Genomic DNA, 27,510 nt, shown 5'->3' with positions numbered 1-27,510 from the left:
CACGATTGGCTGCCTGTTGCTATGCTGCAGCTGAAGACACTGACAGGACAGCAGGCAGAAGGACCGTCACCCCCAACATGGATGAAGATGTCGGGGCTGCATCCATGCCTGTCAGCTGTCCGTCGCCTGCCCGTCAGGTCCGTATCTCCCGGAGGCGGTCCCGCACACCCACTGCTTTAAGATAAAAAAACGGAAGTGGCAGCGGCGGTATGCGGCGGCGGACGGCAGCGGGCCCCATGGTACTGTTGGGCTCCGGTGCACACACACCGGGTGCACCGGCGGCAGTTCCCTGCCAGCGCACACACACTCAGAGGGCCGCGACCGTACATGCGCACCCTCCCGCGGCAATTAATGCTGCAGGAGAGATTAAGCTGGCCGCGGCCATCTTTTTTATGGGAAAAAGTGCTGCTGATGTTGGGCGGACGGTCCACGGCCCTACCAGGGGGGGGCGAGCAGCCACTACATTAGTGAAATGGTCCGGCCCACCGGGAAATAGCCCGGTTTCCCGGTGGGCCAATCCGCCCCTGCATTGGTGTATCAATCTGATCCATCAGCGCAGTTGAGTATTGCTCAGATATGCAAATTGGGCGCCACAAGATTTGACCGTGATCCGCTATCTGCATACCTAATACCGCTCCATGATGTCATTTCCTGCCACTGCCGCCAAGCTTCATTTGAGTTGTAGTTCATCCGGAAATCCGGAGTGGGTGACAGGAATATGAAAGGGAAAAAAGGAGATACCGACATGGGGGCCCATATATCTTATAATATCTGCTGTTAGTTCCCCGAAAACGGGTTTTCGGGATTAGCCACAAATATTAAGCATCCCCCGAATGTATGTAGGATGGACCGTGGCTGGAATCTCTGATCCCTGCTGTGAACCCTTCTGCCTTCAGCCGCTCCCCCCCATAGGTTATTATGGGGGATGCGATAGTATCCAATGTATCAACATCGGGCAACATCCCAGTGGGTCCCGGGCTACCACCATTCTGAGATGGCGCTAGCCCATTGTAGCCTATGGGCTACAGACTGCACTGCTGGTGGGGCAGTGCAGTCAGCAGGGTCAGCCGGGGGTCAGTGCTAACCGTGTATGCCCACACCCCAGCACCCGGCAAAGCAGAGTGCAGGCATGGGTGCCTTTCGAAGCACCTGTCCCTGTATCTGCATGATAATACATTCAATCAAAGTATCCCATCCAGATTGCATTGCATATGTGATCCAATGATAAATTTGGCCCCATGGAGAGAAGTGTGCCTGCTATTCCCCACTATTATATGTTAGTATTACTATCTGTGTGCCCCAGCGCTCCTCTGTCTGTATAGTACAGTTGGGACAGAAAGTGGCTTCGAAGATCTTCTTTTTGCGGAAGATGTATCGGGTCATTGAGGCACCTAAACCATAATCCTTGATAAGTGCTGGGTGCCAGTAATCTGGACTAACTGGATAGCCCCCATAAACCTACATTATTAACATTGGTAAATTACCAGTTACTGGTCGATATGAACAGGTCGATATGAACAATCAACACTTTGGAGGAGATCCTATTAGCAGTGATCATTTAAGAAAATGGGTTGTAATAGGATAGCTTGATATTCACCACCGGGATAAAATCGCAATATCTGCCCGTTTTCTTTTCATCCAAAACTGATGGGAGGTAATAGCCTACTTCAAAGATATGAAATCAAATACAGACACTGGCATTGGCGCTGGCATTTTTAGCAGATATTTTAAGGAACGCTCACAGCAACACTGGCACTCGAAGGGTCAAATATGTTTTTTTGTCCAGGATTTTGTTTGTTTTATTATCTACATCTTATCATTGGAGGGGGGGGGAAATCAGATTCCTTTTTACTCAGGGTTAATTGCTTTCCTGACATGACCTTTTGGGCTAGATCACTTTTTTTGATTGTAATGACATCTTCAAAGCTTTTACCTTAATTACACCGGCCTGACTAATACACAGCACCGGAACAGCAGAGGAGCCCTGGCGCTCAGCATTCTCTGCTTTTCTGTAACCAAAGCCTCGGAGATATTTAAAGAGAAAAAGTGCTATTTTAAAAAGACATGTTTATAAGTATAAGGGCGGGATGTATTAATATACATCGCCACCCTTCGCATGACAGCCGCCGCGATGCTGCCGCACATGTACTAACTTATGCGGCTAGCTTCAGGTTGCGGTGACGGAGACCCCCGCAATACATGTGATGTGGTCTGCGGGGGGTCTCCATCACATCCCGGCGGCTGGCAGTGTCCCCCTGCGTCTCCTCCTCCCCCCTGCAGCCGGTTGTCCTTCCGGCTGTGACACCTGCTGGGGGAGGAGGAGATCGATGGAGGACGGGAGGGGGGGTCGCGCGGACGGCGGGCGGCGATAGAAGCCCATAGACTTTTATAGGGTATCGCCACCCAGAGGGAGACGGCGCGGACAGCTAATAATTAGAGATGTGCGGGCTCGGATTTCAGAGATCCGAGCCCCCACGGACGTCATCATTCCGAGCCCGATTCCGAGCAGCGCTCGGAGATTCCCGCCTGACTCGGTCCGTCCGCGTGATTAGAACGTCATCTCCCGGCGTCGGATTTCGCGAGGCTTTATAAGCAGCTGCCGCGCCCCGCCATCTTCACTCCAGTCAAGTAGTGGGTTGGGAGAGGGTGTGTTGGTGCTGCTGCTGGGGCTTAAACTTGAGCTTGAGCTTTTGCAATCGCTGGTGCTGTCTCTCAGTGCTGCTGTGTAGTAGTCTAACTGTGTACTTGTAGTACTACTGTCTCCTCTGTGCGGTCTACCTCTGGTGTGCTGTGCTGCCTGTAATTGATTATTTTATTTGCTGGGGCTGTCTCCCTCAGTGCTGCTGTGTACTCTGTTCTCAGCTTAGGACAACAGTCTAACTGTGTACTTGTAGTACTACTGTCTCCTCTGTGCGGTCTACCTCTGGTGAGCTGTGCTGTAATTAATTATTTTATTTGCTAAGGCTGTCTCCCTCAGTGCTGCTGTGTACTATACTATGTTCTCCTCTGCTTAGAAGAACAGTCTAACTGTGTACCTGCCTGTAGTACGACTGTCTCCTCTGTGCTGGGGCATACATCTGGTGCTGTGCCATTATTATATATATAATTATTAATTATATTAAATATAAATATATATAGTCCACTGGTGCTGCACTGCTGCCTGCACTGAATCTGCCAGTCTGGCGGTCTGTGGTCTGGGGCTCACTGGCTATACTGCCGTATGTACCGTCTGGTCTGGGGCTCACTGGCTAATAAATAATTAAATACTGCCTGCCTAATAAATAATTAAATACTGCCGTATATCTCTACCTTTGTGGTCTGGGGCTCACTGGCTATACTGCCGTATGTACCGTCTGGTCTGGGGCTCACTGGCTAATAAATAATTAAATACTGCCTGCCTAATAAATAATTAAATACTGCCGTATATCTCTACCTTTGTGGTCTGGGGCTCACTGGCTATACTGCCGTATGTACCGTCTGGTCTGGGGCTCACTGGCTAATAAATAATTAAATACTGCCTGCCTAATAAATAATTAAATACTGCCGTATATCTCTACCTTTGTGGTCTGGGGCTCACTGGCTATACTGCCGTATGTACCGTCTGGTCTGGGGCTCACTGGCTAATAAATAATTAAATACTGCCGTATATCTCTACCTTTGTGGTCTGGGGCTCACTGGCTATACTGCCGTATGTACCGTCTGGTCTGGGGCTCACTGGCTAATAAATAATTAAATACTGCCTGCCTAATAAATAATTAAATACTGCCGTATATCTCTACCTTTGTGGTCTGGGGCTCACTGGCTATACTGCCGTATGTACCGTCTGGTCTGGGGCTCACTGGCTAATAAATAATTAAATACTGCCTGCCTAATAAATAATTAAATACTGCCGTATATCTCTACCTTTGTGGTCTGGGGCTCACTGGCTATACTGCCGTATGTACCGTCTGGTCTGGGGCTCACTGGCTAATAAATAATTAAATACTGCCGTATATCTCTACCTTTGTGGTCTGGGGCTCACTGGCTATACTGCCGTATGTACCGTCTGGTCTGGGGCTCACTGGCTAATAAATAATGAAATACTGCCTGCCTAATAAATAATTAAATACTGCCGTATATCTCTACCTTTTCTCTTACCTAACAGTTTCTTATATAGCGCATACAGATTCCGCAGCGCTTTACAGAGTATAGTTGTTCATTCACATCAGTCCCTGCCCCAGTGGAGCTTACAATCTATATTCCCTACCACATGTAAACACACACGCAGACATTCTAGGGTTAATTTTTGTTGGGAGCCAATTAGCCTACCAGTATATTTTTGGATTGTGGGAGGAAACCGGAGTACCCGGAGGAAACCCACGCAAACACGGGGAGAATATACAAACTCCGCACAGTTAGAGCCATGGTGGGTATTGAACCCATGACCTCAGCGCTGTGAGGCAGTAATGCTAACCATTACACCATCCGTGCTGCCCTAAATATAAGTATATCTCTACCTTTGTGGTCTGGGGCTCACTGGCTATACTGCCGTATGTACCGTCTGGTCTGGGGCTCTCTGCCTAATACTGCCGTACCTGTCTGGTGTGTGGCTCACTGCCCAATACTGCCGTATCTACCCTCTGGTCAGGGGCTCACTGCCTAAATACTGCCGTATACCATTATCTACCTGTCTGGTCTGGGGCTCTCTGCCTAATACTGCAGTACCTGTCTGGTGTGTGGCTCACTGCCCAATACTGCCGTATCTACCCTCTGGTCTGGGGCTCACTGCCTAAATACTGCCGTATACCATTATCTACCTGTCTGGTCTGGGGCTCTCTGCCTAATACTGCCGTACCTGTCTGGTGTGTGGCTCACTGCCTAATACTGCTGTATCTGTATAACTGCCTGCTGGTGCATACTCACTGACATATATAATTGCACTCCAGTGGTTCTGTTCTGTGACATAACTCCACAATAATAATGGAGATCCAAAATATGGAGGTTAACAAACAAAGGAAAGATGAAGATGCACTTCCTCATAGTTCTGAAGCTGCTGCCACTAGTCATGACATAGACGATGAAATGCCAACAACGTCGTCTGCCACGGCCGATGCCCAGTGTGAAAGCAGAGGGCATGTACAATTGAAACCAAACTTCCGTAAAAGGAATAAAAATATTAAATGTAAATCGTTGGAAGAGAAACTTAAACTTGGCAATATGCCATTTACGACACGGAGTGGCAAGGAACGGCTAAGGCCATGGCCTAACTTCATGACTAGTGGTGCAGCTTCAGATGACGAGGAAAGTCCTCCTCCTCCGCTCTCCCCGCCCAATAGGAAATCAAAGAGAGTTAGGCTGACACCGACTCAAAAAAGTCTGAAAAAATTTCAGAAAAAAAAACAGAAAAAAATTCCGAAAATAAATCTGGAAAAAACTCATCCTTCTAAAGACATATCCCAAATCCCCACGGAGAGTTCGAGGGTGGCGGTGGTTGTGATGCCGGACCTTCCCATCACTGTACGTGAAGAGGTGGCTCCTTCCACCATTTGCAGTACGCCCTCTGCATATGCTGGAAGGATCACCCACAGTCTAGTTCCAGATTTTATCAGTGAAGGTGATGTTGTACACCAGGAGGAGGATATTGATGTAGCTGGCACTGAGGAGGAAGTTGTCGAGGAGGATGGAGACTTGGTTTGCTTAAATGACGCACCAGGGGGGAATGAGGCACCTTTGGGGGAAAAAGTTGTTGTCCATGGGATGAAAAAGTCCATCGTCATGCCTGGACAAAGGACCAATAAATCCACCTCTGCGGTCTGGAATTTTTTTTATCCGCATCCGGACAACAAAAGTATTGCCATTTGTAGCTTATGTAAAACTCCAATAAGCAGGGGTAAGGATCTTGCCCACCTAGGGACAACCTCCCTTCAACGTCACCTAAAGACGCGTCATGGTTCAGTGTTTAGTCCAGAAAGTGCGGCTAGCAGTCCAGCGACACCTAAATCACTTGGTCCTCCTTTTGGAGCCAAATGCCTGAAAAGCACACCACCAACTCCCTCCTCGACAAATTCCTCCTCGATCCGGATAGGGGGGAGTCCTGCAGTCCATCTCACCTGCATGAATGACTCCATAGATTCCTCCGGAGGATCCTGCAGCACTACGCCTACTACTACTGCCGCTGCTGCTGCTGCTCCTGGAAGTCAGTCATCATCCCAGAGGGGAAGTCAGTCATCATCCCAGAGGGGAAGTCGTAAGACCGCTACGTCTTTCACTAAGCAATTGACCGTCCAACAGTCATTTTCCATGAGGATGAAATACGACAGCAGTCATCCTATGGCAAAGCGGATAACTGCGGCCTTGACAGCTATGTTGGTGTTAGACGTGCGTCCGGTGTCCGCCATCAATGGAGTGGGATTTAAACGGTTGATGCAGGTATTGTGTCCCCGGTACCAAATCCCGTCTAGATTCCACTTCACTAGGCAGGCGATACCCGTGATGTACAGTGAGGTCAGAAAAAGTGTCCTCAGTGCCCTGAAAAATGCGGCTGTACCCACTGTACACTTAACTACAGACATGTGGACAAGTGGATCAGGTCAAACTAAGGACTATATGACTGTGACAGCCCACTGGGTAGATGCATCACCTTCCGCAGCAGCAGCAGTAGCAGCAGCAGCATCTCCTGCATGCCAGCTCCTTCTTAGGCAGGCTACGCTGTGTATCACCGGTTTCAAGAAGAGGCACAACGCCGACAACCTCTTAGAGAAACTGAGGGAAATCATCTCCCTGTGGCTTACCCCCCTTAGACTCTCCTGGGGATTTGTGGTGTCGGACAACGCCAGTAACATTGTGCGGGCATTAAACATGGGCAATTTCCAGCACGTGCCATGTTTTGCCCACACAATAAATTTGGTGGTGCAGCATTTCATAAAAAATGACAGGAGTGTGCAGGAGATGCTTGCGGTGGCACGCAAAATTTGCGGACACTTTCGGCATTCTGCCACAGCCTGCCGAAGGCTGGAGCGGGAGCAAAAACTCCGCAACCTGCCCTGCCATCAGCTGAAACAAGAGGTGGTGACGCGCTGGAACTCCACCCTCTATATGCTGCAGAGGATGGAGGAGCAGCAAAAGGCCATTCAAGCCTACACAGCCACCTACGACATAGGCAGAGGAGCGGGGCTGCACCTGACTCAAGCGCAGTGGAGGCTGATTTCCGTGTTGTGCAAGGTTCTCCAGCCGTTTGAAGTAGCCACACGTGAAGTCAGTTCCGACACTGCCTGCATTAGTCAGGTGATTCCCCTGATCAGGCTGTTACAAAAGCAGCTGGAGAAAGTGAGGGAGGAGCTAAAGCGGAGCGATTCCGCAAAGCATGTCGCTATTGTGGATGAAGCCCTCCATACGCTTTGCCAGGATACGAGGGTGGTCAGTCTGTTAAAGTCAGAGGAATACATTTTGGCCACAGTGCTCAATCCTCGGTTTAAAGCGTATGTTGTGTCTCTGTTTCCGGCGGACACAAGTCTACAAAGGTGCAAAGACCTGCTGGTCAGGAGATTGTCATCTGACGGGGACCGTGACACGGCCCCAGCTCCTCCTTCATTTTCTCCCACACCTGTGCCTGTGAGGAAACAGCTGCGATTTCCCACACAACCCGCTGGTGGGGATGCAGGGCAGGCAGGAGGGAGTTTGGACATCTGGTCCGGACTCAAGGACCTGCCAACGATTGCTGACATGTCTACTGTCGGTGCATTGGATGCTGTCAACATTGAAAAAATGGTGGATGATTACTTTGGTGACAGCATCCAAGTAGACATGTCAGACAGTCCTTACCTGTACTGGCAGGAAAAAAAGGCAGTTTGGAAACCCCTGTACAAACTGGCTCTATTTTACCTGAGTTGTCCCCCCTCCAGTGTGTACTCCGAAAGAGTATTCAGTGCAGCGGGGAACCTGGTCAGTGAGCGGCGAAGGAGGTTGCTCCCGAAAAATGTTGAGAAAATGATGTTTATAAAAATGAATTATCACTTATTCAATGAAGAGCAGGAATTGCCTCCAGAGATTATAACTGGACCTGTGATTGTGGAGTCCAGCGGGGACGAATTGATAATCTCTGAGAATGAGGAAGTACACACTGAAGGGGGCGAGGAATCAGAGGAGGAGGAGGAGGAGGAGGATGATGATGATGATGAGTGACGATGAAATCTTGTTACTGTAGAGCCAGTTTATACAGGGAGATATTATGAATTGTTTTATTTTTTGTGGGGGCCCAAACAAACCAATCATTTCAGCCACAGTTTTGTAGGCCCTGTCGCTGAAATGTTTGGTTTGTTAAAGTGTGCATGTCCTATTTTCGAAACATAAGGGTGGGTGGGAGGGCCCAAGGACAATTCCATCTTGCATCACCATTCATTATTCCTACTGCTGAGAGTCATTCATATGTGGGACTTGTCTTTTCAATGCATACAACTGTTTGCATTCCACTTGATTGCTGCACCTTCATGGGTGAGAATGTGATCTCCCTGACCTGGGGGACTCAGGGCTGGGGCAGGAAGGCTCAATTACACTTCTTTTTTGGGGCGGCTAACCTTTTTTTACCTGTCTGGTCTGGTGCCCACTGCTGAGAGTCATTTTTAATGCACATCAGGGTCAGGATCAGGCACATCATAATTAATAATCAATCAATCATAATCAATCAATCATAATCAATCAATCTATCATAATCAATCAATCATAATCAGAATTAAGCCTGGGCTGCTGCAATTAAAGTTCTTTGTGGGCGGCTAAAGTTTTTTTTAGTTTTCCAGTTACTGCAGTTTTATACATAGCTTGGTTTTTGTAAGTTGAAGACTTGTCAGTGCAATTTTCTTTTACAATATCCTTTATCTTTGCATGGACTTTGTGTATTTGGTTAGCATTCTGAGGTGTACACTGACTGCCTTCACCTTGAGCATGATCAGTTTCTGAAGCAGCAAAAATCCTTTTGTTTTGAAGATAGTCACTTTCTTTGCCGTTAGTTGTACAGGCTGACCTACTAACAGACACAGTTGCTTCGGAACAAGTTGTTGGAAATTTTTTAGGAGATAAAGCTGTACAAACCTTCTGGCCCCCCTTTTCAATTTTTAATTGATTTGCAAACATTTTGTAGTATTTGTCATATGTGCATAGCCTTTTAGAGAGAACTGCTTTTTCCTCATCAGATAACCTTTGTAATGATTTGACCTACGCATCTCTCTCCTTTTTATTTAATGACAAGAACGATGAATACTTCTTTAATTTCTTAATCAACTGTTCTTTATTCATGAAATGGTCCGATAAAGCCTTTCCTCAAAACTTAAGTAAAGTTATGTTTCCTTGATAATACTTTCACAGCTCACAAAATTCTCATCACTGGCTTCCTTTTCTTTGCCACTTGATACCTTGTCTTCACAATAAAGATTGATTTATTTTTGATGACCAGTTGGGTACAATTAGTTACACATCTTTTTGGGCGGCTAAACTTTTTTGGGGGAGGCTGCATTTAAACTTCTTTGGGGGCGGCTGCAATTAAACTTCTTTGGGGCACAGGGGCACAGGGGGTATCCTGTAGTGGGCTGCCACACATTTTTTTAAATATGGATCTTTCAGCACAGAGACAAACTGCACATCAGGGTCAGGATCAGCCAGGTTGTTAAACGGGGTTTCGACCACTGTTGGAGCAGTCCTCTTAAAGTAATCTTTTCACGAGCGTCCATCACTTTGATAGGCTTGTCTCCTGCCATGATCTGTTGCTTATTCGAATTCAGCATTTCACGGGCGTCCTGCACTTTACCCCTTATGCGGAAGCGAGCATCTTTGGCCACCAACTTTTCACGGGCATCTTTTATCCCTAGTTTTTGGCGTGCATCAGTCACACCAATTTTCTGACGAGCATCAAATGTTCTCTGAAAACTGGTGGCAAGTGGACGATTGTTCACAGATGGTTGGAGTCTGGATCTCACGTTTCCTATACCTCCCCTGTTACTGACCCTGCGGTACATCCCGGTGCCCACGGACATTCCCCGTTTCCTGATCAGTTCATCCAGCGACACGTCGGCCATATTCCTCCAACCACACAGCTGCTATATCTAATTTGATAAAAATAAAAATAATACTTGTGCTGTGTGGGACTGTAAAAAAGAATTCCATGCTGCTTGTGCACTGACGTCTGCCACTGAGTGCCACGGCCAAGCAGTACCTAATAAGAAAATTAATTATTATAAATTCTGCTGGTGCACAATACTAGTATTGCTGACGTATCTACCTGTCTTGTGCCTAGTACTACTGTCTTATCTACCTGTCTGGTGCCTAGTACTGCCATATCTACCGTCTGGTCTGGGGCTCACTGCCTAATACTGCCGTATCTACCTGTCTGATCTGGGGCTCACTGCCTAATACTGCTGTACCTGTCTGGTCAGGGGCTCACTGCCTAATTTTTTTTGGAGCCTTGACACTTTTAGGGGTGCTGTACTAGCCGACACCTTTAGGTGGACTCTGGTCTGTCTTGTATCAAGCACAGTGGTCTCATGTGCATGAGATTGTTCTCTGTCCTCTTTTAAAATTGTGTCACCATCTTCATGGGTGAGAATGTGATCTCCCTGACTTGGGGGAGTCAGGGCTGGGGCAGGAAGGGTACAGGCTGAGTGGGGGTAGGGCACCCTTGTACTCTGCTGCTTTTGCCGGCTCCGGCCGGTAGCGTCTCCCTGGTGTCACGGCTGGCACTCTGCAGGGCCTCCCTCTTGCCTTCCTCATGATGCTGGCTGCTGGCTCTCTCTGTGTGCGCTGCTGTCCATCACCGCCGGGTCTCCTGCACGGAAACGCTGCCCGGCTCTCTCCTCTCTAGCGGGTCTCACTTCTGCACGCTTCCAGGCTGCGCACTCTGCTGCTCTCCTCTCTGTGGATCTTTAGGGTGCCCAGCCTGTCTTCTCTCTCTAAGCACGTGTCATCCTCTCTCACGCTGCTGCAAACCCTCCTCCGGCACAGTTTCATTTCACCTCTGACCTCTCCTTTTGCGCTCCTGTGCCAGTGCCCCTGTAACGGTGTGGTGCAAAATAGTACCTGAATCTGGAGCTGATTACGGCGGCAGCTTCTGGATTCCTCACGGCTTCTTCCGGAGAACCTGTGGCAGGGAATGGCACAACCCAAGGAGAACCCACAAAAGACAAGGCTACTACGGCTAGCAGCAACAAATATTTATTTAAAGGAGGAAACGCTGCCCGGCTCTCTCCTCTCTAGCGGGTCTCACTTCTGCACGCTTCCAGGCTGCGCACTCTGCTGCTCTCCTCTCTGTGGATCTTTAGGGTGCCCAGCCTGTCTTCTCTCTCTAAGCACGTGTCATCCTCTCTCACGCTGCTGCAAACCCTCCTCCGGCACAGTTTCATTTCACCTCTGACCTCTCCTTTTGCGCTCCTGTGCCAGTGCCCCTGTAACGGTGTGGTGCAAAATAGTACCTGAATCTGGAGCTGATTACGGCGGCAGCTTCTGGATTCCTCACGGCTTCTTCCGGAGAACCTGTGGCAGGGAATGGCACAACCCAAGGAGAACCCACAAAAGACAAGGCTACTACGGCTAGCAGCAACAAATATTTATTTAAAGGAGATATGTAAATGGGTTGCTGCAATACACTCACGTACTTATGCAAAACAGTCACTTTATATCATTCAGTAATTAAAGCTATAACTAATCAATGACCAGATTAAAGAGAGAACGATTACGCAATAAATTACATCACAACAATAACAATATGACAGAATAATATTACGTCACAACATGTCCGCCAAGTGGCGCTATGCACCCTATATACACTGCGCGGTAGTCCCTGGTGCAAAACAACACAGTTCCTGAATTTGAATAACGGTCCCGCGAAGGAAATCCTCACAAGGTGATTAGGCCATAACTTAGTGTGCACACTACTTTTATGTATAACAAAAGTGATCAAAAATCCTCTCTAAGAGGGGCAGGCAGATTCCCATCCCTTAGGGCAATCTCCTGTATCAGAGGCAAACAGGCAGTCCTGTTAGTGGGGGTATCCAACACCCCAGTACCTGAACAATCAGCTGCAGTTGCCAGCTCCTGCTGGTCACGACTCCTGGCTGGCCACTGCCTGTCTTGGGTGCTGTGTGGTCCTCTGGGTGACTCCCAGATGGGCGGCAATGTCCCTCTCTGCCAAGTGTGGGTTTTGGCAGATCCCTCTGGACAGAGCCTCTTCCATGCTTACTGCCTTCATGACCCCTATTGGGTGCTACGTCTTCCTACGCATGCCCTATGGCATCACCACGGGCAGCGAAGTTTTCCAGCGCTGCATGGAGCAACAGTTCGCTGGCTCTCCCTTTGACATCATCGCTGTCTGCATCCTCCTTATCTGCACAGCCGGGTCCATTAGTTACTGCCACTGCTGCAACCAATGCTAGTGATGGTTACGCATGCCCTATGGCATCACCACGGGCAGCGAAGTTTTCCAGCGCTGCATGGAGCAACAGTTCGCTGGCTCTCCCTTTGACATCATCGCTGTCAGCTTCCTCCTTATCTGCACAGCCGGGTCCGTTAGTTACTGCCACTGCTGCAACCAATGCTAGTGATGGTTTACATTACATTACATCTTCCATCTGCCACCTTAAAATTGATTAGCCCACTCCCCTACACCCATTAGGCAATGATTTAAGAAACGACTGGTAATTATAAATGAATAATAATCACAAAATTAAACAATCAGATTACATTATCACACAATCAAGCCAGATAGGGGTCTTGTTGGATGTTAAAGTGATCGAAACAGTTACACACTTGCAGACAAACTCTGTGCTGCACAAAATGCCCACCGCTCCTTGGCTGCACATGGTAAACAGTGCATGATCAAGCCAGATAGGTATCTTTTATGGGCCTATTTTTTTAAACTGCCATCATGTCTGCCGCTGCAGTGCCACTCTTACATGAGCCACGTGTTTGTGCCGCACACTTGTGTGGCTTAGCATAGTTATCCAGCTACCTCAGTGCAAACTTTGGCAATAAAAACAATATTGTGAGGTGTGAGGTGTTCAGAATACACTGGAAATGAGTGTAAATGAATGTTATTGAGGTCAATATAGTGTAGGAGCAAAAAAAAACACAAAACTCTGCAATTTTTGCTGTTTTTAGGCTTTTTTAACAAAAAAATCAGAACCCAAAACCCAAATAAATCCAAACACAAAACACTTAGGAGGTGTTTTGCCAAAACCCATTAGAACCCAAAACCTCAAGGTAATCAGAACCCAAAACCCAAAACCCAAAACCCGAAAAGTGGCCGGTGCACATCTCTACTAATAATACATAGGAAAATGCGGTAAAACCCCCGTTTTACCGCATTTTCCCTTTAGTACATCCCGCCCTAAAGAAGAAAAAGAAAAGTGTGCCAGCACTGGCTGAAAGATTTACAAGACTGTTTAGAAATTAAATGATTTAATTTCTAATAAAAGAATAGTGTTCTAAACAAATTGTATCACAGTAATCATATCAATACATAATAAAAAAACATACAATATAAAAAAGGAGTATTTTCTCTCTAGAGCTGTATTTGCTGTGAATGTACAGTATAAGAGGTCACACTGTTCCAGCTGGATATAACAGCAATTTGTATTCCCAATCCACGATGGTGAGTATAGGCTGCTGGACTCATTCCATGATGATGGAAGAAATATTGAAAGCTAGAGGAGATGGGAAATAGATCATCTTACGTCTGCGGACGTGTCCCTTTAATCCTCATAATATTATTAGGGGAGTGACTACCGCTGTGCCAGCTGCTGATAACTGATGTTAATAAGTATCCCTAGGGCAGTACGGATGGTGTAATGGTTAGCATTACTGCCTCACAGCGCTGAGGTCATGGGTTCGATTCCCACCATGGCTCTAACTGTGTGGAGTTTGTATATTCTCCCAATGCTTGTGTGGGTTTCCTCCAGGTACTCCGGTGTCCTCTCACAATCCAAAAATATACTGGTAGGCTAATTGGCTCCCAACAAATTAACCCTAGAATGTCTGTGTGTGCGTGTACATGTGGCAGGGAATATAGATTGTAAGCTCCACTGGGGCAGGGTCTGATGTGAATGTTTAAATATTCTCTGTTCAGCGCTGCGGAATATGTGTGCGCTATATAAGAAACTGCAAATAAATAATAAATAATCCCTAATATAGCATAGTGCTGCACTGTATAAGTGGACGCCCTTGGAACAAAGCTTCTGGTTTTGTAAGTGTTTGACCGTGGCCTATATTGCAGATGGATACTGCGATTTAAAGGGTTGATTCATCAAACCACATCCGAGCACTATGAATCACTGGCTCAGAATGGTGACTACTGATAAATGTGCTGAATTATACAGGCAATACTGGTGCTTTGTAAGGACACATAATGAGCACAAACAGCCCTGTCATTGCTGCTAAAGGCTTCTTTATCTTCTATGATGAACTGTCCAGGACAGCAGCCCCCTGACCCTGACAATTGCTACAGTATTTATGTTTAGCGAGCAGTCTCTGGATGTGATCTGCAACAGAATAATAACTGCGCTCACATTCGTCTGATTAGATAAATGACTCATGTACATTTTCCTGCTCTCAATGAAACCTGTCATCTGCCGGACTGTACTGAATAGGAGGATACAGTGCTGTATATAATACAGAAGTTCCATTCAATTGGGTGTGGCATCTACTCCACAGTACTACCCGAGTCATTGTAATAAACTGAATCACGGGAACTCGATGGGCAGATGTTCTATGACATCTGTCTCATTGTAATCTGCATTCTATCTGTGCATTCCTTCTATCTATCTATCTATCTATCTATCTATCTATCTATCTATCTATCTATCTATCTATCTGTCTCTATCAGGGACGTGCAGTCAGGGGAGGCATTGCTTCCCCTGTCATTTTGTTTAAAAATAATACAAAGAATATACCTATGACACATATTTTGTGTCATAAGTATTTTCTTTAGATTATTTTACTAGATTGAATAATTTAACCTAGTTTGGGAGGCACCGATTATCGTGCCTCCCACAAAGAACGGCAAGGGGATGAAGCGAGGGTGGGGCAAAGCAGTTGGCTAAAAAAGCCCATTAAAAATAACGCCACAAGCGGCACTTCTAGAAGTGCCTAATTGACAGGGGCTGCTGTGATTGGACAGCAGATCCAGCTGCTGTCCAATCACAGCAGCCCCTGTCATTTAAGCATGACAGTGTCACTTTGGCTCCCGAGTCCCGCTTCCCTGCCACGTGCTGTGTCCTTCTCCCCTGCCTGCTAAGTACAATTTTATGACGGGGGACAGAGGTAGCGGCGGGGGACGGCTGCTGCGGCGCTAGTTTTGGCGGCGGCCAGGTGTGGGATGAGGGGTTGGCGGGCGAGGACGGAGATGGTGGTGGGGAAAGGTTGCTGGCTGGCTGCTGCTGGAGAAGGGGCAGCGGGTGTCGGCTGTGACAGTGCCTTTCCATTCACAGCCACCACCGCACGTCACTGGTCTCTATCTATCTATCTACAGTATATATCTATCTATCTACAGTATCTATCTATCTGTATGTATCTATCTATCTATCTCATACTTGCCTACTTTTGAAAACTAGTTTCAGGGAGACTATAGTTGATAGTAGAATTTTGCACAGCGCCCCATTGAGGGGGCATGTCATGCTCCTCCCAAAGGACGTGTCTAGTTCCATATATGGAGAGATTGTGAAAAGAGATTGTAAAAAGAGATTGTGAACATGGCACCTAGAAGCGCGGGTGTGTACTGCTATATCTTAGAGGAATCTTATAAAATTACGGTACTTGTTACCTAGAACGGCGCCCACGATTTTGATCCTAGGCATCGCAAGGAAAAGAATCGCGTCGGTCGCATCGCATGCGGCCAAAAAATTGCATGCGATGCGACCGACGCGATTACCGCAATTTTACATAAGTATACACGTCCCCTCGCAGGCTTCACAGGTAGCCGCGTTCCCTCACTGGGCTCGCTGCGCTCGCCACGCTTCGGGCTCGGTGGCACGCTGCGCTCGCCACACTTTCTATTCTCAACTCCACACCGACGTGGATAGTGGGGTTATGAAAAGGTCGGAGGACGCGTACCGCTGCGCTCGCCACGCTTCGGCTTGACGTTAATCATGGGGTGGCGTTAACAATTGGAGGGGCCATTTCACACTTCAGGGTGGCTATTTTGGGTCTGTGGGCCATTTAACATTGTTCCCTATGTAAAATCGGGTCAATTGGGCCATTTAACATTGTTCCCTATGTAAATTGCGGTAATTGCGTCGGTCGCATCGCATGCATTTTTTTGGCCGCATGCGATGTGACCGACGCGATTTACCTTTTACCATTCATTTCTATGTGAAATCGCGGGCATCGCATCGCATGCCATTATAATGGCATGCGATGTACATGCGATGCCCGCGATGGGCGCCGTTCTAGGAAACAAGTACCAAAATTACTTATATCCAAATGTAGATGAGCCCCAAAGCAGTTAGTAAGAGATACTATACTTGGTAAAGTGCTGGGAAATGGTGCTGATGATTCAATGTAAATGTATCTGTCTCTCATTCCTTTTTTCCCAAAAAAATGTAACAGTGTAATTTGGGCTAGGTGACATGAGGGAGATTGCTAGACTAATGAGGGAGAGAGGGAGATTGCTGCTATTTCAGGGAGTCTCCTGCAAAATGCAGGAGGGTAGGCAACTCTGATCTATCTATCTATCTATCTATCTATCTGTCTCTATCTATCTGTGTGTCTCTATCTCTTAGGCAAATGCAGGGGGGTTCTGGTTGCCCGGAAACCCCCCTCCTCTTGGCAAGTGCCTTATCTTATGACAACAATAGCACTGGTATAGAATATGATCAATAGAGCTTCCACCACATCATGCAGTGTAAGGGACAGAGCGGAGCTGCTGCACTTGCCTAGTGTACCAGCTTCTTCTACCACCACATTTACTGTATGTGTGGATCTGAGCCCTCAAACATCACAATGGACCAGAGAGCAGCTGCCAAGAGGAAGAGACATGATCCTTACCATGAGGTGGGAGATTGTCAGCTTAGAAAGTGCAGTACTGGTTCTATTATGTTTGTGTATTTATTTATTATATGTTTAACCTTTCCCTGACCACTTATCTTATTTAAATGTTTAAAACAGCCTATACCAGTGGTTCCCAAACTGTGTGCGGTGGCACCCTGGGGTGCCTTGGGGGACTTGCAGGGGTGCCCTGGGTTGGTGGTCCAGGACCAATTCAAGTTATCTATGTCCAATATAATAGTCAAATTATGGACAAACAGAAGTCAATTTTGTACAATACCACATAACTGATCCTAAGGATGAGATATAAACACAATTTATTTAACTTAATATTTGTTTCTGACTTCCTCAATGAGAAAGTTTTAGCCTAGGGGTGCCGTGAAAAAAATTCTGATGCTCCGGGGTGCCGTGATTCAAAAAAGTTTGGGAACCCCTGGCCTATACTATAGACCAGCGGTCCTTAAACTATTTTGCTCTGGGACCCCATCAGACAATAAAAATAACTATGGGACCCCAGCAAGTTACTGCAGAAGGGCATAACATCACATGTGTACTCAGTAGACAGCACCTACATGGCAGCATTGTAGAGGCACAAAATGATGGGAGGAGTCTAAAATAACAGACTATTCAACAGATGTTTCAGACTCCTTCAATCACTGACTGAGATTAGAAAAGTCATCAGCCTGATGGTCAGCAACATGGAGTCGCGACCCCCTGCTGAGAAGGTTGGGACCCACCTTGGGGTCAGGACCCACAGTTTGAGAACCGCTGCTATAGACCATAAGTACTGATATATTCCATACAGTATCCAGTGTATAAAAAGACCAATTTTCAGGACTTTTTTTTACCAATTACCAATTTTACCACTTCCCCAGACTCATGTGTGGCACCACACTACAGGGTAAACCCCTGTGCCCCCCAAAGGGACATCACTGTACAATTGAGCCCCCTTCCATCTGACTGGGAAATGGAGGGTTAATTCTCCTTCTCCCAGTGAGTGCTCCGGCTAACCTGCACGTGAGTAGAGCATGCGACCCTGCTGATTGGTTGCCCTGCAACGGATACAACTAACGGATACAACTAATGGATACAACTTACTATCATCATTTTGACATCAAGAAAGGGGACCATGACAAACCCCGGGCACCTCATATCTGCGTCAATACATATTCTGTGATACTACGTGGATGACTGTTCACTGACCTAGGGCGGGATGTACTAAGGGGAAAACGCGGTAAACCCCCGTTTTACCGCACTTTCCTATGTATTAAAACCCTGCCACCAAGATACCGCATAGTAGGGTATCACCACCTTTGGGTGGCGATACCCTATAGGAGCCTCCGCTGCAAACCCGCCGACCCCCCTGTCTTACCTGGCTTACCTTACCCCCCTGTCTTACCTGGCTTACCTTAGTCCAGGTCCTCCTGGACCCGGAAGATAAGCCCTTCCTCCCCCTAGTAACGCAGCCGGAAGGACGTCTGGCAGCAGGGGGGAGGAGGAGGTGCTGGGGACAGCCAAGCTGAGCTGTCCCCAGTGTGAGGGGAGCAGGAGGCGGCAGGGAGATGACAGAGACACAGTACAGTACAGGTATCACCGCACCGCAATGCCAGACGCATATGTTAGTACATATGCACTGGCATCACAGCGGGTGGGCGGCGAAGGGTGGCAATGTATTTTAATACATCTCGCCCCTGATCCGCAAAAGAGTAAGTGTAACTATATTTAGAAAAGAAGAAATGTAAAAGTATTTCTATGAGTGTGTTGTGTTTATGAGTGAATGTGTGTGTGTGTGGTTGTATGTGTTTGTGTATGTGTGTATATGGGTGAGCACTGCTACAATAATCCCTCTGTTGGATTGCAGTGCATATCAAAGTGTTACACACTGTGTATAACATCAGGGTTGCCTACCTTCCAGATGGTCTGGGAGGAGCCTCCTGGCCCCCCGGTAAGGTGGGGCAAACCTCCTGCCGGCTCACCCACTCCCCCCCAGTCCCAGTGTTTAAATACCGCTACGCAGCTTTTCATGGAGGGGCGAGGCTAAAATGACATGATTTTAGAACGGCCCCCACCAGGTATTTGAAGGACTGGGGGCAGGGCTTGATGATGCCAATATCAGGCCCCGCCCCCCACAGTTCTGCTGACAGTCTCCTTTCCAGGCTTCTCCCAAATAGGAGACTGTAAAAGTATGCAACCCTAGTGTATAACATGTACTTATCTTCAGGGACCCCTTGGTTCTCCTGTGGCTGCATTCCCTTCCCACCCAGCAGCAGACGCAGCAGCAGCAGCTGCAAAAGCTGAATCTGTCTGTGAAGCTGGAAGACAAGCAGTCACACATAAAGGACCCAACTACCAATGAGCGGCACTGTCTCCAAGGGCTCTAGTTATCAATTAATGTTTGTGGCTATCCCTATAATCATTTGGGCAAATGTTAATATTTTATTGCTGAAAAACCTGTGAAATTTGGGTTCATACAAAGCATCAAATAGCATATATTAATAGGGAAATCCTGCCATGATAATATATAAGATTCTGATGTGAATGTCATAGTTTTAAATATGGAGTGAAATCACATTTCCCTTAGGTCAGTCATGCTAAAGACAACAGGAGCTGTGATGTCATAAAGGGCCTCAAACAACAAAGAGCCAGCCCTGGCCAGTCAGGTGGGGTCTGTGATGTCATAAGGCGTCTAATGCATTATTGAGATGAACCTTTTCTTTCAACTTAAACCTTGATTACCCCTAGCAGTAAATCACACGGACACATGACCTGAAATAACTCACACGGACACGTGACCTGAAATAACGACACGGACAACCACTGCATAAGTTTAAAAAGGTAAAGGGTATTTATTGTGGTATGACCCTATTGAAAGGGATGGCCTAGAGAGCGCTTGGAGACCAGCCAGTCATAAACGTTAGCAATGGCGGCGACTACAACGCCCCAACTTGTAACTAGGGCGAGGAACCGCCCCCATTGAATTCAAAGCCAGCCTGCGCTGTGACTGTCTTGCCGCCCCTTCTAGGGCCTAATGAGGACAGTTCTAAAAGTGTCCTGCGTCCCCCCTCGGGGGCAGAACTCACCAGCCTTCCTGGCAGAGGGTGGCAATACCTCACAGTGACCACCTGTACTTCAAACTGGACTGCTGATCGAGAGCGCCCTCCCGCCAATTAATATTTAAATTAATAAGAGCCAAATTTGGGTGACGGCCGAAAGGCCATGTGGTAGGTTAGCACAAGGGAGGGAGGGTGGGAATCCAGACTCAAGAGGAAGATGGATCACCTGACTACCTCTTATGTACCTCCACCTAAGCTACCACCCCTTCTACACCTGATTGGCTACCCCATCTACACTGCACTTCTATGGGTAAGTGACACTCTGATTTCTATCTTTGTCATACCATCCCAAACTGCACCGACTCTTATATTCCCTCATGCCTAGGCAGCCCTCGCTCTCTCTAAGGCGTCTAATGCATTATTGAGATGAACCTTTTCTTTCAACTTAAACCTTGATTACCCCTAGCAGTAAATCACACGGACACATGACCTGAAATAACTCACACGGACACGTGACCTGAAATTACGACACGGACAACCACTGCATAAGTTTAAAAAGGTAAAGGGTATTTATTGTGGTATGACCCTATTGAAAGGGATGGCCTAGAGAGCGCTTGGAGACCAGCCAGTCATAAACGTTAGCAATGGCGGCGACTACATTGCCCCAACTTGTAACTAGGGCGAGGAACCGCCCCCATTGAATTCAAAGCCAGCCTGCGCTGTGACTGTCTTGCCGCCCCTCCTAGGGCCTAATGAGGACAGTTCTAAAAGTGTCCTGCGTCCCCCCTCGGGGGCAGAACTCACCAGCCTTCCTGGCAGAGGGTGGCAATACCTCACAGTGACCACCTGTACTTCAAACTGGACTGCTGATCGAGAGCGCCCTCCCGCCACAGCTGGGTTCAAAAATTGCCACTTAAAGACAATTACTGTAGAACCCAAGCCCGCCAAACCAATCAATAACTAAGTCAACCAGAGTAACACAAACCTAATCCCCTATCTGCAACAACTGAACAAGTCCTGAAGTAGAACGGCCATGCCTGATTCCGACAAATGTACACCATCACTTCTGTAGAAGGATGGGGTCTCCAGGGCTAAAGAGGAGTGTCTAACAGCTGTGCCTCCCATGGACGTGACCGCTTTAGAGACCGCAAAGTTGACCTTGCGTCTGATCTTCTCTAATGACTTGGGGTTCCAGCAGCCTCTCCAGTTGAAACGAGGCACTATATCGGACCAAACTATCCGCAATCCAGGCCAAAGGCCTACCAGAGTCTTAAGATCAGCCTCGATCCTCAAAATGAGGCCTATGCTGGTTCCCCGGCCTAAGTCGTTACCTCCTAGGTGTACCACCAAAACATCCGGGCGACCCCAGCGACGCTCTTTATCTGACAATAATGGTAAAAGACCATTCCACTGGAGACCCCTGACACCAAACCAATGTACTGCCTTCGCCCCTAGCTCTGCCTGGGCCCTGACAGCTAACTGATGGTTGGATGCCCAGAAAATGTATGAATGCCCGACGAACCAGACAGTGGCATGACTCATTGAAGGGGGGGGAAGGGCTGAAAAAGAAAACCCTAACCGGTTAGCATTCAAACTTAAACTGTATAATGCACAACGTAGGGTTAGACATATAATGCACAACATGAATTAGTACACTAGAATCCAAGTGAAGGGGAAAACCTTAAAAAACCTCCGGTGGACTTGAGGGGGGGGGGAAGCCAATTGTAATCAGCCCACTATCGGAGGAAAAAGTAAAAAATTCCCTTCACACCGTCGATTCCGTAACGCTGCCGTTACAAAACCGATTGTAAACATAGTTTTTGGATCCAGCGCCGAAGGCGCATGCTAAACCTTATCTAAATGAATATAAGATTTATAAGCGGAGGACTTCCAGCGGCCGAGTTCTAGTATGGCATTCACTGGAAGACCCTCCGCTGCTGCGTTGGTGGCCGCACCAATACAGAACGAATGCGTCCCGCAATCGGCGACCTCCAAACCCAACGCAGCCACACAACGCTTAAACACAGCAGCGCACGGTAAGCGCGTCACGGCCATGTATCAGCATGTGTGAGGAACTGGGCCGGAGCGGCAGGCCTCAAAGGCAGATATGCCGTGGCCAGCCGCACGGTGCAGATCCCCTTTCCAGCTGGGACTTAAGGGATACCCAGCGACCTCTGCCCAACTGATCGGTCTCAGACCGGCGGAGCACACAAAGGACGACCCGTCCTGGAAGACCATGTCTTCGAACCGCACCTAAATCAGTGGCATTCTTGCTGGCCGCAACCAGCTCGCTGACCCTAAAGTCCCTAAAGAACGCAAAAGAGAACGCCACCCGAAAGAGTGACGTCTCTTCTGTGCTCTCCGCTACGCTCTGAACACAGGCTACAATTTCCACCGCGTCTACAGCTCGATGGACTTGCGGGAATCCGCTGTCATAGTCTGTACTCTCGCCCACCAATCAAAGCCCTTGCTAGCGCAAATGCTTTGGTGGGGTCCTGTTCTCCGCATAACGTAGCACGGAATATATCTCGGCTAATGCCGCAGCCATGGCAGATGAACATGCCCACGCCATAAAGCCCACGCCCGAAAACAGCAACGGTCATCGACCGACTTCCGCTGTTCCCCGAGGACTCCTAAAAAGGCCGCCCAGTCCTGCAGCGTGGCTGCATATGCCCTACTGGTGGAGGGGGCCAGGGATGGCAAGGTAATCCACCCATGTCTGCTCTACGGTCTGACCTGCAGGACCTGGCTAAGAGAGCCCAAGGGGCGCAGCGATCCGTACCAACTCGCGAAACTTCGCCAAGTAGAACCGCGACAGGGCCTCGGCGATGCCATGGTCGACCCCTGTAACGTGCTGCGCCATGAAATGTATGTTGCCCTGCAAGCAGCGTGATACCATATGTCTGAGCAGTGTCAGGGGTGAAAAAAGGTGCCCTGGTTGTTAGTGGGGTGTACCCCTCCTAGGTTATATCACCATAACCTCCCGTCTGGCTTGCCAACATATAAGCCGACCATCCCACCTCTACAGTGATGGGAAAGAACTCTAATAGCAGCAAATTGGCCGAGAAACCCCTCCCAATCCATGATTGAGGCCATGGGGGTGCGCGCCATTCGCCCTGAAAAAATGCACCGAAACCCGGGAACCCCGGGGCCTGCGTAAATAACTGAAGCCTGGCCATAGGCGAAGGCTCTTCAGTCCAAAGAAGCTCCCCATTAAAGTCCACCAGACATGGAGACCAGACGACCAGGTCGTAGCACCTCTCCCGGGACAGCCTAACCATGTAAGGGGAGCCTTAGTCCCCGCTGTAGCCCCTACCCGCTTGTGGCAAAACAACGCCCCTGGGGGCGGCCCAGCACTCAAAGTTAAGGGACCCCCAGTAATGACTGGACCTGCCTTAGATTGGCCTTCTTCTTGGCCCGGCAGCCCTGGATAAGGACCTGAAACTTGCAGGCTCGGTCAGCCGGCAGGCTACAGCCGCCGGCCGCAGTGCCAATCTCTAAGCACGGCCAGATATGACGCATGTTGGGCCCTCGGTCCTGGCATGAGCCACCAATCCCCTAAATTAGGGTGTCACGGAAGGAGGCAGAAAGCGGACTCCATGCCCAACTTGGCCCTGAGTGCGCAGTGTCCAACTTATGGACTAGCCAGTGTATTTTATCAAACAGCTGATAACGCACTTGCACGCCTACTCAGTAATAGCATCTTTAATGGCTGCCCAGCGAGGGCAAGCGGGTGCTGGATTAACCGGTATTTTCCCAGAGCCTTCTTGGGTACTACTCCCAAGGGTGAAAAACACCTGTTGGGCAATGGTACGGAAGTGGTGACTGGCCCCCAATTCCAGGATACGCGGCGAAGACAGCATTGACGCCTCTATCGCCCTTTTAATCCTTGAAGGCAAAGCACTGGCCTTTAGCGGCTGGCTTCGTACCCTACTTGCCAGGGGAAAAATGGCTTCTTGGGATGGTGCTCAGAAATAGCGTGGCCTTTACCCATGACCTGCAATCATATCCTGACGCGCTTAAGGCCCGCGGGCGTAACCCGTGTGTTGGCGTGGGTCAGACGAAATTTCTCGTCCTAATCCCTCCGAGCCGTACCCTTGTAAGCGAGACAAACCCGTGCCCAAGGAAAATGCATCGCCTAACGCTGTTGCGCTCCTTGAGTCTAGGGTTAAAATAGCCAGATGGAATATAAGGAACTGGTTAAGCTAGGGTGAAAACTATGATATGGGTTTTCACCGACACCGGCCGATTTATTGGCCTTGCGAAATCAGTTACATGTTGCTAGCAACTTGAAACATCCACGAACTCCCCCTTGGCTATTTTACCCTCTGTGCCCATATGAGACCCCTGGACCCTGCAGTGTCGCCACGATGGACCATGTCCGAGGAAAGCTGGGGACTCAGCAAAGGATTTAGTCTTGCTAGCCCGCCAACCCCTTCCCCTGCTTGCTATGCCACTGCGCGCGCTAAGCTTGGCAAACCTGCGGGGTGTCTAATGGTTCCTGACTCCTCGCAGCCGGCATAGGAATGGCCCAGAAAAGACTCAGAGGTATCATAACCTTCATGCTCACCATCACCCGGAAAGTCGACAGCCTCCCGAGGCCTGGCCTCATGCGACGCCCCTGCTGCAGCTGCCTGGAGAAGTGATCGCAGTTGTTGCCTGTTCGCCTGTCGACCACACTTCAGCGTCTGCGGCACCTGCCGTAACGTTCTCTCCAGAATGATGATCCTCTTCCGTGGCTGCCCTCCTGGCAACCGATGAGCCCTTGGAAGAAGCATGCAAAGTGGTTAGCGACTCACTCGTAACTCACGCACAACCAACCCCACCCTGAAAAAAGTGGGGGCAAAGCCACCTGCCATGGGTCTGACAGTCCGGGACCATTCGGACGGGGTAAGGCCATGCCGGAGGCATGTGGTGCCGTAAGCTAGGGGGAACGCTCGTGGGAACCGGGCCCGAAACCGTGTAAAAACCCGGATGAGGTTACACGTGAGGGCGTGCCGCCCTATGGCGGTGCCTACGATGCCCCCCCAGCCCCGATGGGGGCAATGTGGAATTTGATGGTGGGTACCCCTGCCATGGAGATATTGACACTGCAGTGCCTTGGCCGGGTACAAAAAACCCCAACAGGGGAATACGGCTGCCCCTACTGCATGTGCAATGATGCAAGGCACCAGCAGGGGGCGCAGCGCCCCTCTGCTGGTATGAAACAGCCGCCGCCGCCTGGGATCCAGGAAACCCTGGTAGCGGGGCGTCCCAGATCCCCCTGCTGTGCAGCCCGGGCACCGATTGCGGCGCCCCACTGAGGGCTTATGGATACCCTGGGGGGGGGGGGGGGCGCCATGGGGATTCGTTTGCCGGGGCTGTATTAGAGCTGGGCAAAACGGATATTAGGCTGAGACAGGATCAGACGGATTCCCCAGTGAAAAGATACAGATCTTTTAGACAGACCCTCAGTTCGCTTTAAAACAAAGGGCGATATACATGACCGAGTAAAAACACTGATCGATGGCTGGGTGCAGCATCACCATCGATAGCGTCTGCACCGATGGCCATCCATCCATCACTTTTAGACACAGCACTGTACTCAGTTTTTTTTTTTTTTTGTTTAGCCAGTAGTCTCAGCTGCCACAGGTGGCAGCACTGAGACCAGGAGAACGTTCTGCAAACTGAGCCGGATCACCACGTCCAGCGAGTTGCTGAATCGGATCCGGCTCAAAGATCCGATTCAGCGCGAGCTACCCGGCTTTATGCAGCACGATGACCCGCAGCCTCCGCCGGGTCCTGTGCACTTCTGGCCGCGGCGGCGCTGGGGAGAGGGATGGGCGGATGGATGCTGCCAGAGAGCCGGGCGGGGGAGAGGGGACCTGCATTAGCGCAACCATGTGCGCTGCCTGTCCCCCGCCCGGAGGAGGACCTTGCGGACAGTAGCGCGGTGAGCGTGGCGGGGGAGAGGGGACCTGCAGCAGCGCCACCGTGTGCGCTGCCCGCCCCCCGCCCTGAGGATGACACCTGAGGCGGGAGGTGCGCTACGGGGAACAGCCTGGGTATATGCCGCCGGCGGGGCTAAGCTGCTTGGAGGGTGAGCCCTGAGCAGGCGAGAGGGGGTTAGTTGTAGATCCTGCCTGCCGCCACCACCATATGCCGCAGCAGCAGCGGCGGGGGGGGGGGGGGGGGGGGGTGTGCGGTGCGGTGCATAATGGCGCAGCAGAGGGGCAAAGAAAGGAAGGGAAAAATGTATGGATCCCCCATTGCTGCACTTATCTCTTTCAGGCTGCTCAACATGATCCTCCCAGCAAATCCAGACTCAAGAGGAAGATGGATCACCTGACTACCTCTTATGTACCTCCACCTAAGCTACCACCCCTTCTACACCTGATTGGCTACCCCATCTACACTGCACTTCTATGGGTAAGTGACACTCTGATTTCTATCTTTGTCATACCATCCCAAACTGCACCGACTCTTATATTCCCTCATGCCTAGGCAGCCCTCGCTCTCTCTAGTGATGTCATAATAGGGAGTGCCTAGATCAGGGCTGTACTGATGCTGTCTCACTCATTCACCTCACAGGACTCGGGCAGTGCGCAGCTCACCAGCAGGAGGACATACTCACATAAGGTTAGTGACTGGACAGAGATAAGGGCAGATGCGGCGGCAGACTCGGAGCGTGACTACTGTAATATATGACTGATCACCTGACCGACAGGACAGTATTGGATAAAAACAGAATCTCACACCTAGGGAGGCAGAACCGTACCTAGCAGCCACTAGGGCTGTGACTGGGACACCTAAGGGCGGTGTCTGGATGGCGCTGGATAAACCCTGTATGGAGCGGTTAGGACGTGTCGCAAGGCACTAAGGTGTTCTATGCTGCATCAAGTCCCCCATTCGGATCCCTACTTATTAATGTGCAGGAGTGTGAGAGATGTATATTGTGCTTTAGCCATTACTTTGTTATTATCTGATACTGTTGTTATAGCTTTATCATAGTTTGGGCTCCATGTAAGAGTGATACTAAATTCTGGCAGCATATTGTGTTAGTATCAGGGTGATACGCACGAATATGCCGCTGGTATTTACCATCACATACAGTATCTGTCCGGCGAGGACCAGCGGTGTCCCCTCCTCTGCTGCATCCTCTGCTGTGTTGCTGGCAGCCTAATGCTGCTGGCAATGGGTTACTGACTAATGCACATACATGACGGCTGTCTGTGTATGTGCATAGAGCTCAGACCCAGTGGGGACATAGGAAACAGAGTTAGAGCTGTCCTATATATATCATTGCAGCCCTAACCCCTTATAGCACCAGAGACGAGTCCTAAAGGGGTTCTGGCTGTTTCTTACATGGAGTCCTAATACCCAGTGCTAGGGTTCTCTCTTCTTCCCCCCTCTTCCTCTCTCTCTCTTTCTCTCTAATTTTCTCTCTCTGTCCCTGTGGACATGCGCGTGTGCCCCCCCC

General features: G+C 49.2%; 1 protein-coding gene across 1 annotated transcript; it reads left to right on the top strand.

Annotated features, from left to right (window-relative positions):
• Positions 1-21: 21 nt before the first annotated feature.
• Positions 22-27,510, top strand: LOC146073925 (uncharacterized). Its single transcript, XM_083181505.1, has 3 exons — positions 22-137; positions 26,322-26,459; positions 26,622-27,510. The coding sequence occupies exons 1-3, from the start codon at positions 78-80 to the stop codon at positions 26,736-26,738; spliced, it is 315 nt and encodes a 104-aa protein (XP_083037631.1). The 5' UTR covers positions 22-77; the 3' UTR covers positions 26,739-27,510.

Source organism: Crinia signifera, chromosome 4, assembly GCF_055691185.1.
Source record: "Crinia signifera chromosome 4, ASM5569118v1, whole genome shotgun sequence".
Taxonomy (NCBI): Eukaryota; Metazoa; Chordata; class Amphibia; order Anura; family Myobatrachidae; genus Crinia; species Crinia signifera.
Note: the sequence above shows the minus strand (reverse complement) of the source record. Positions and strands in the feature narration are given on the sequence as shown.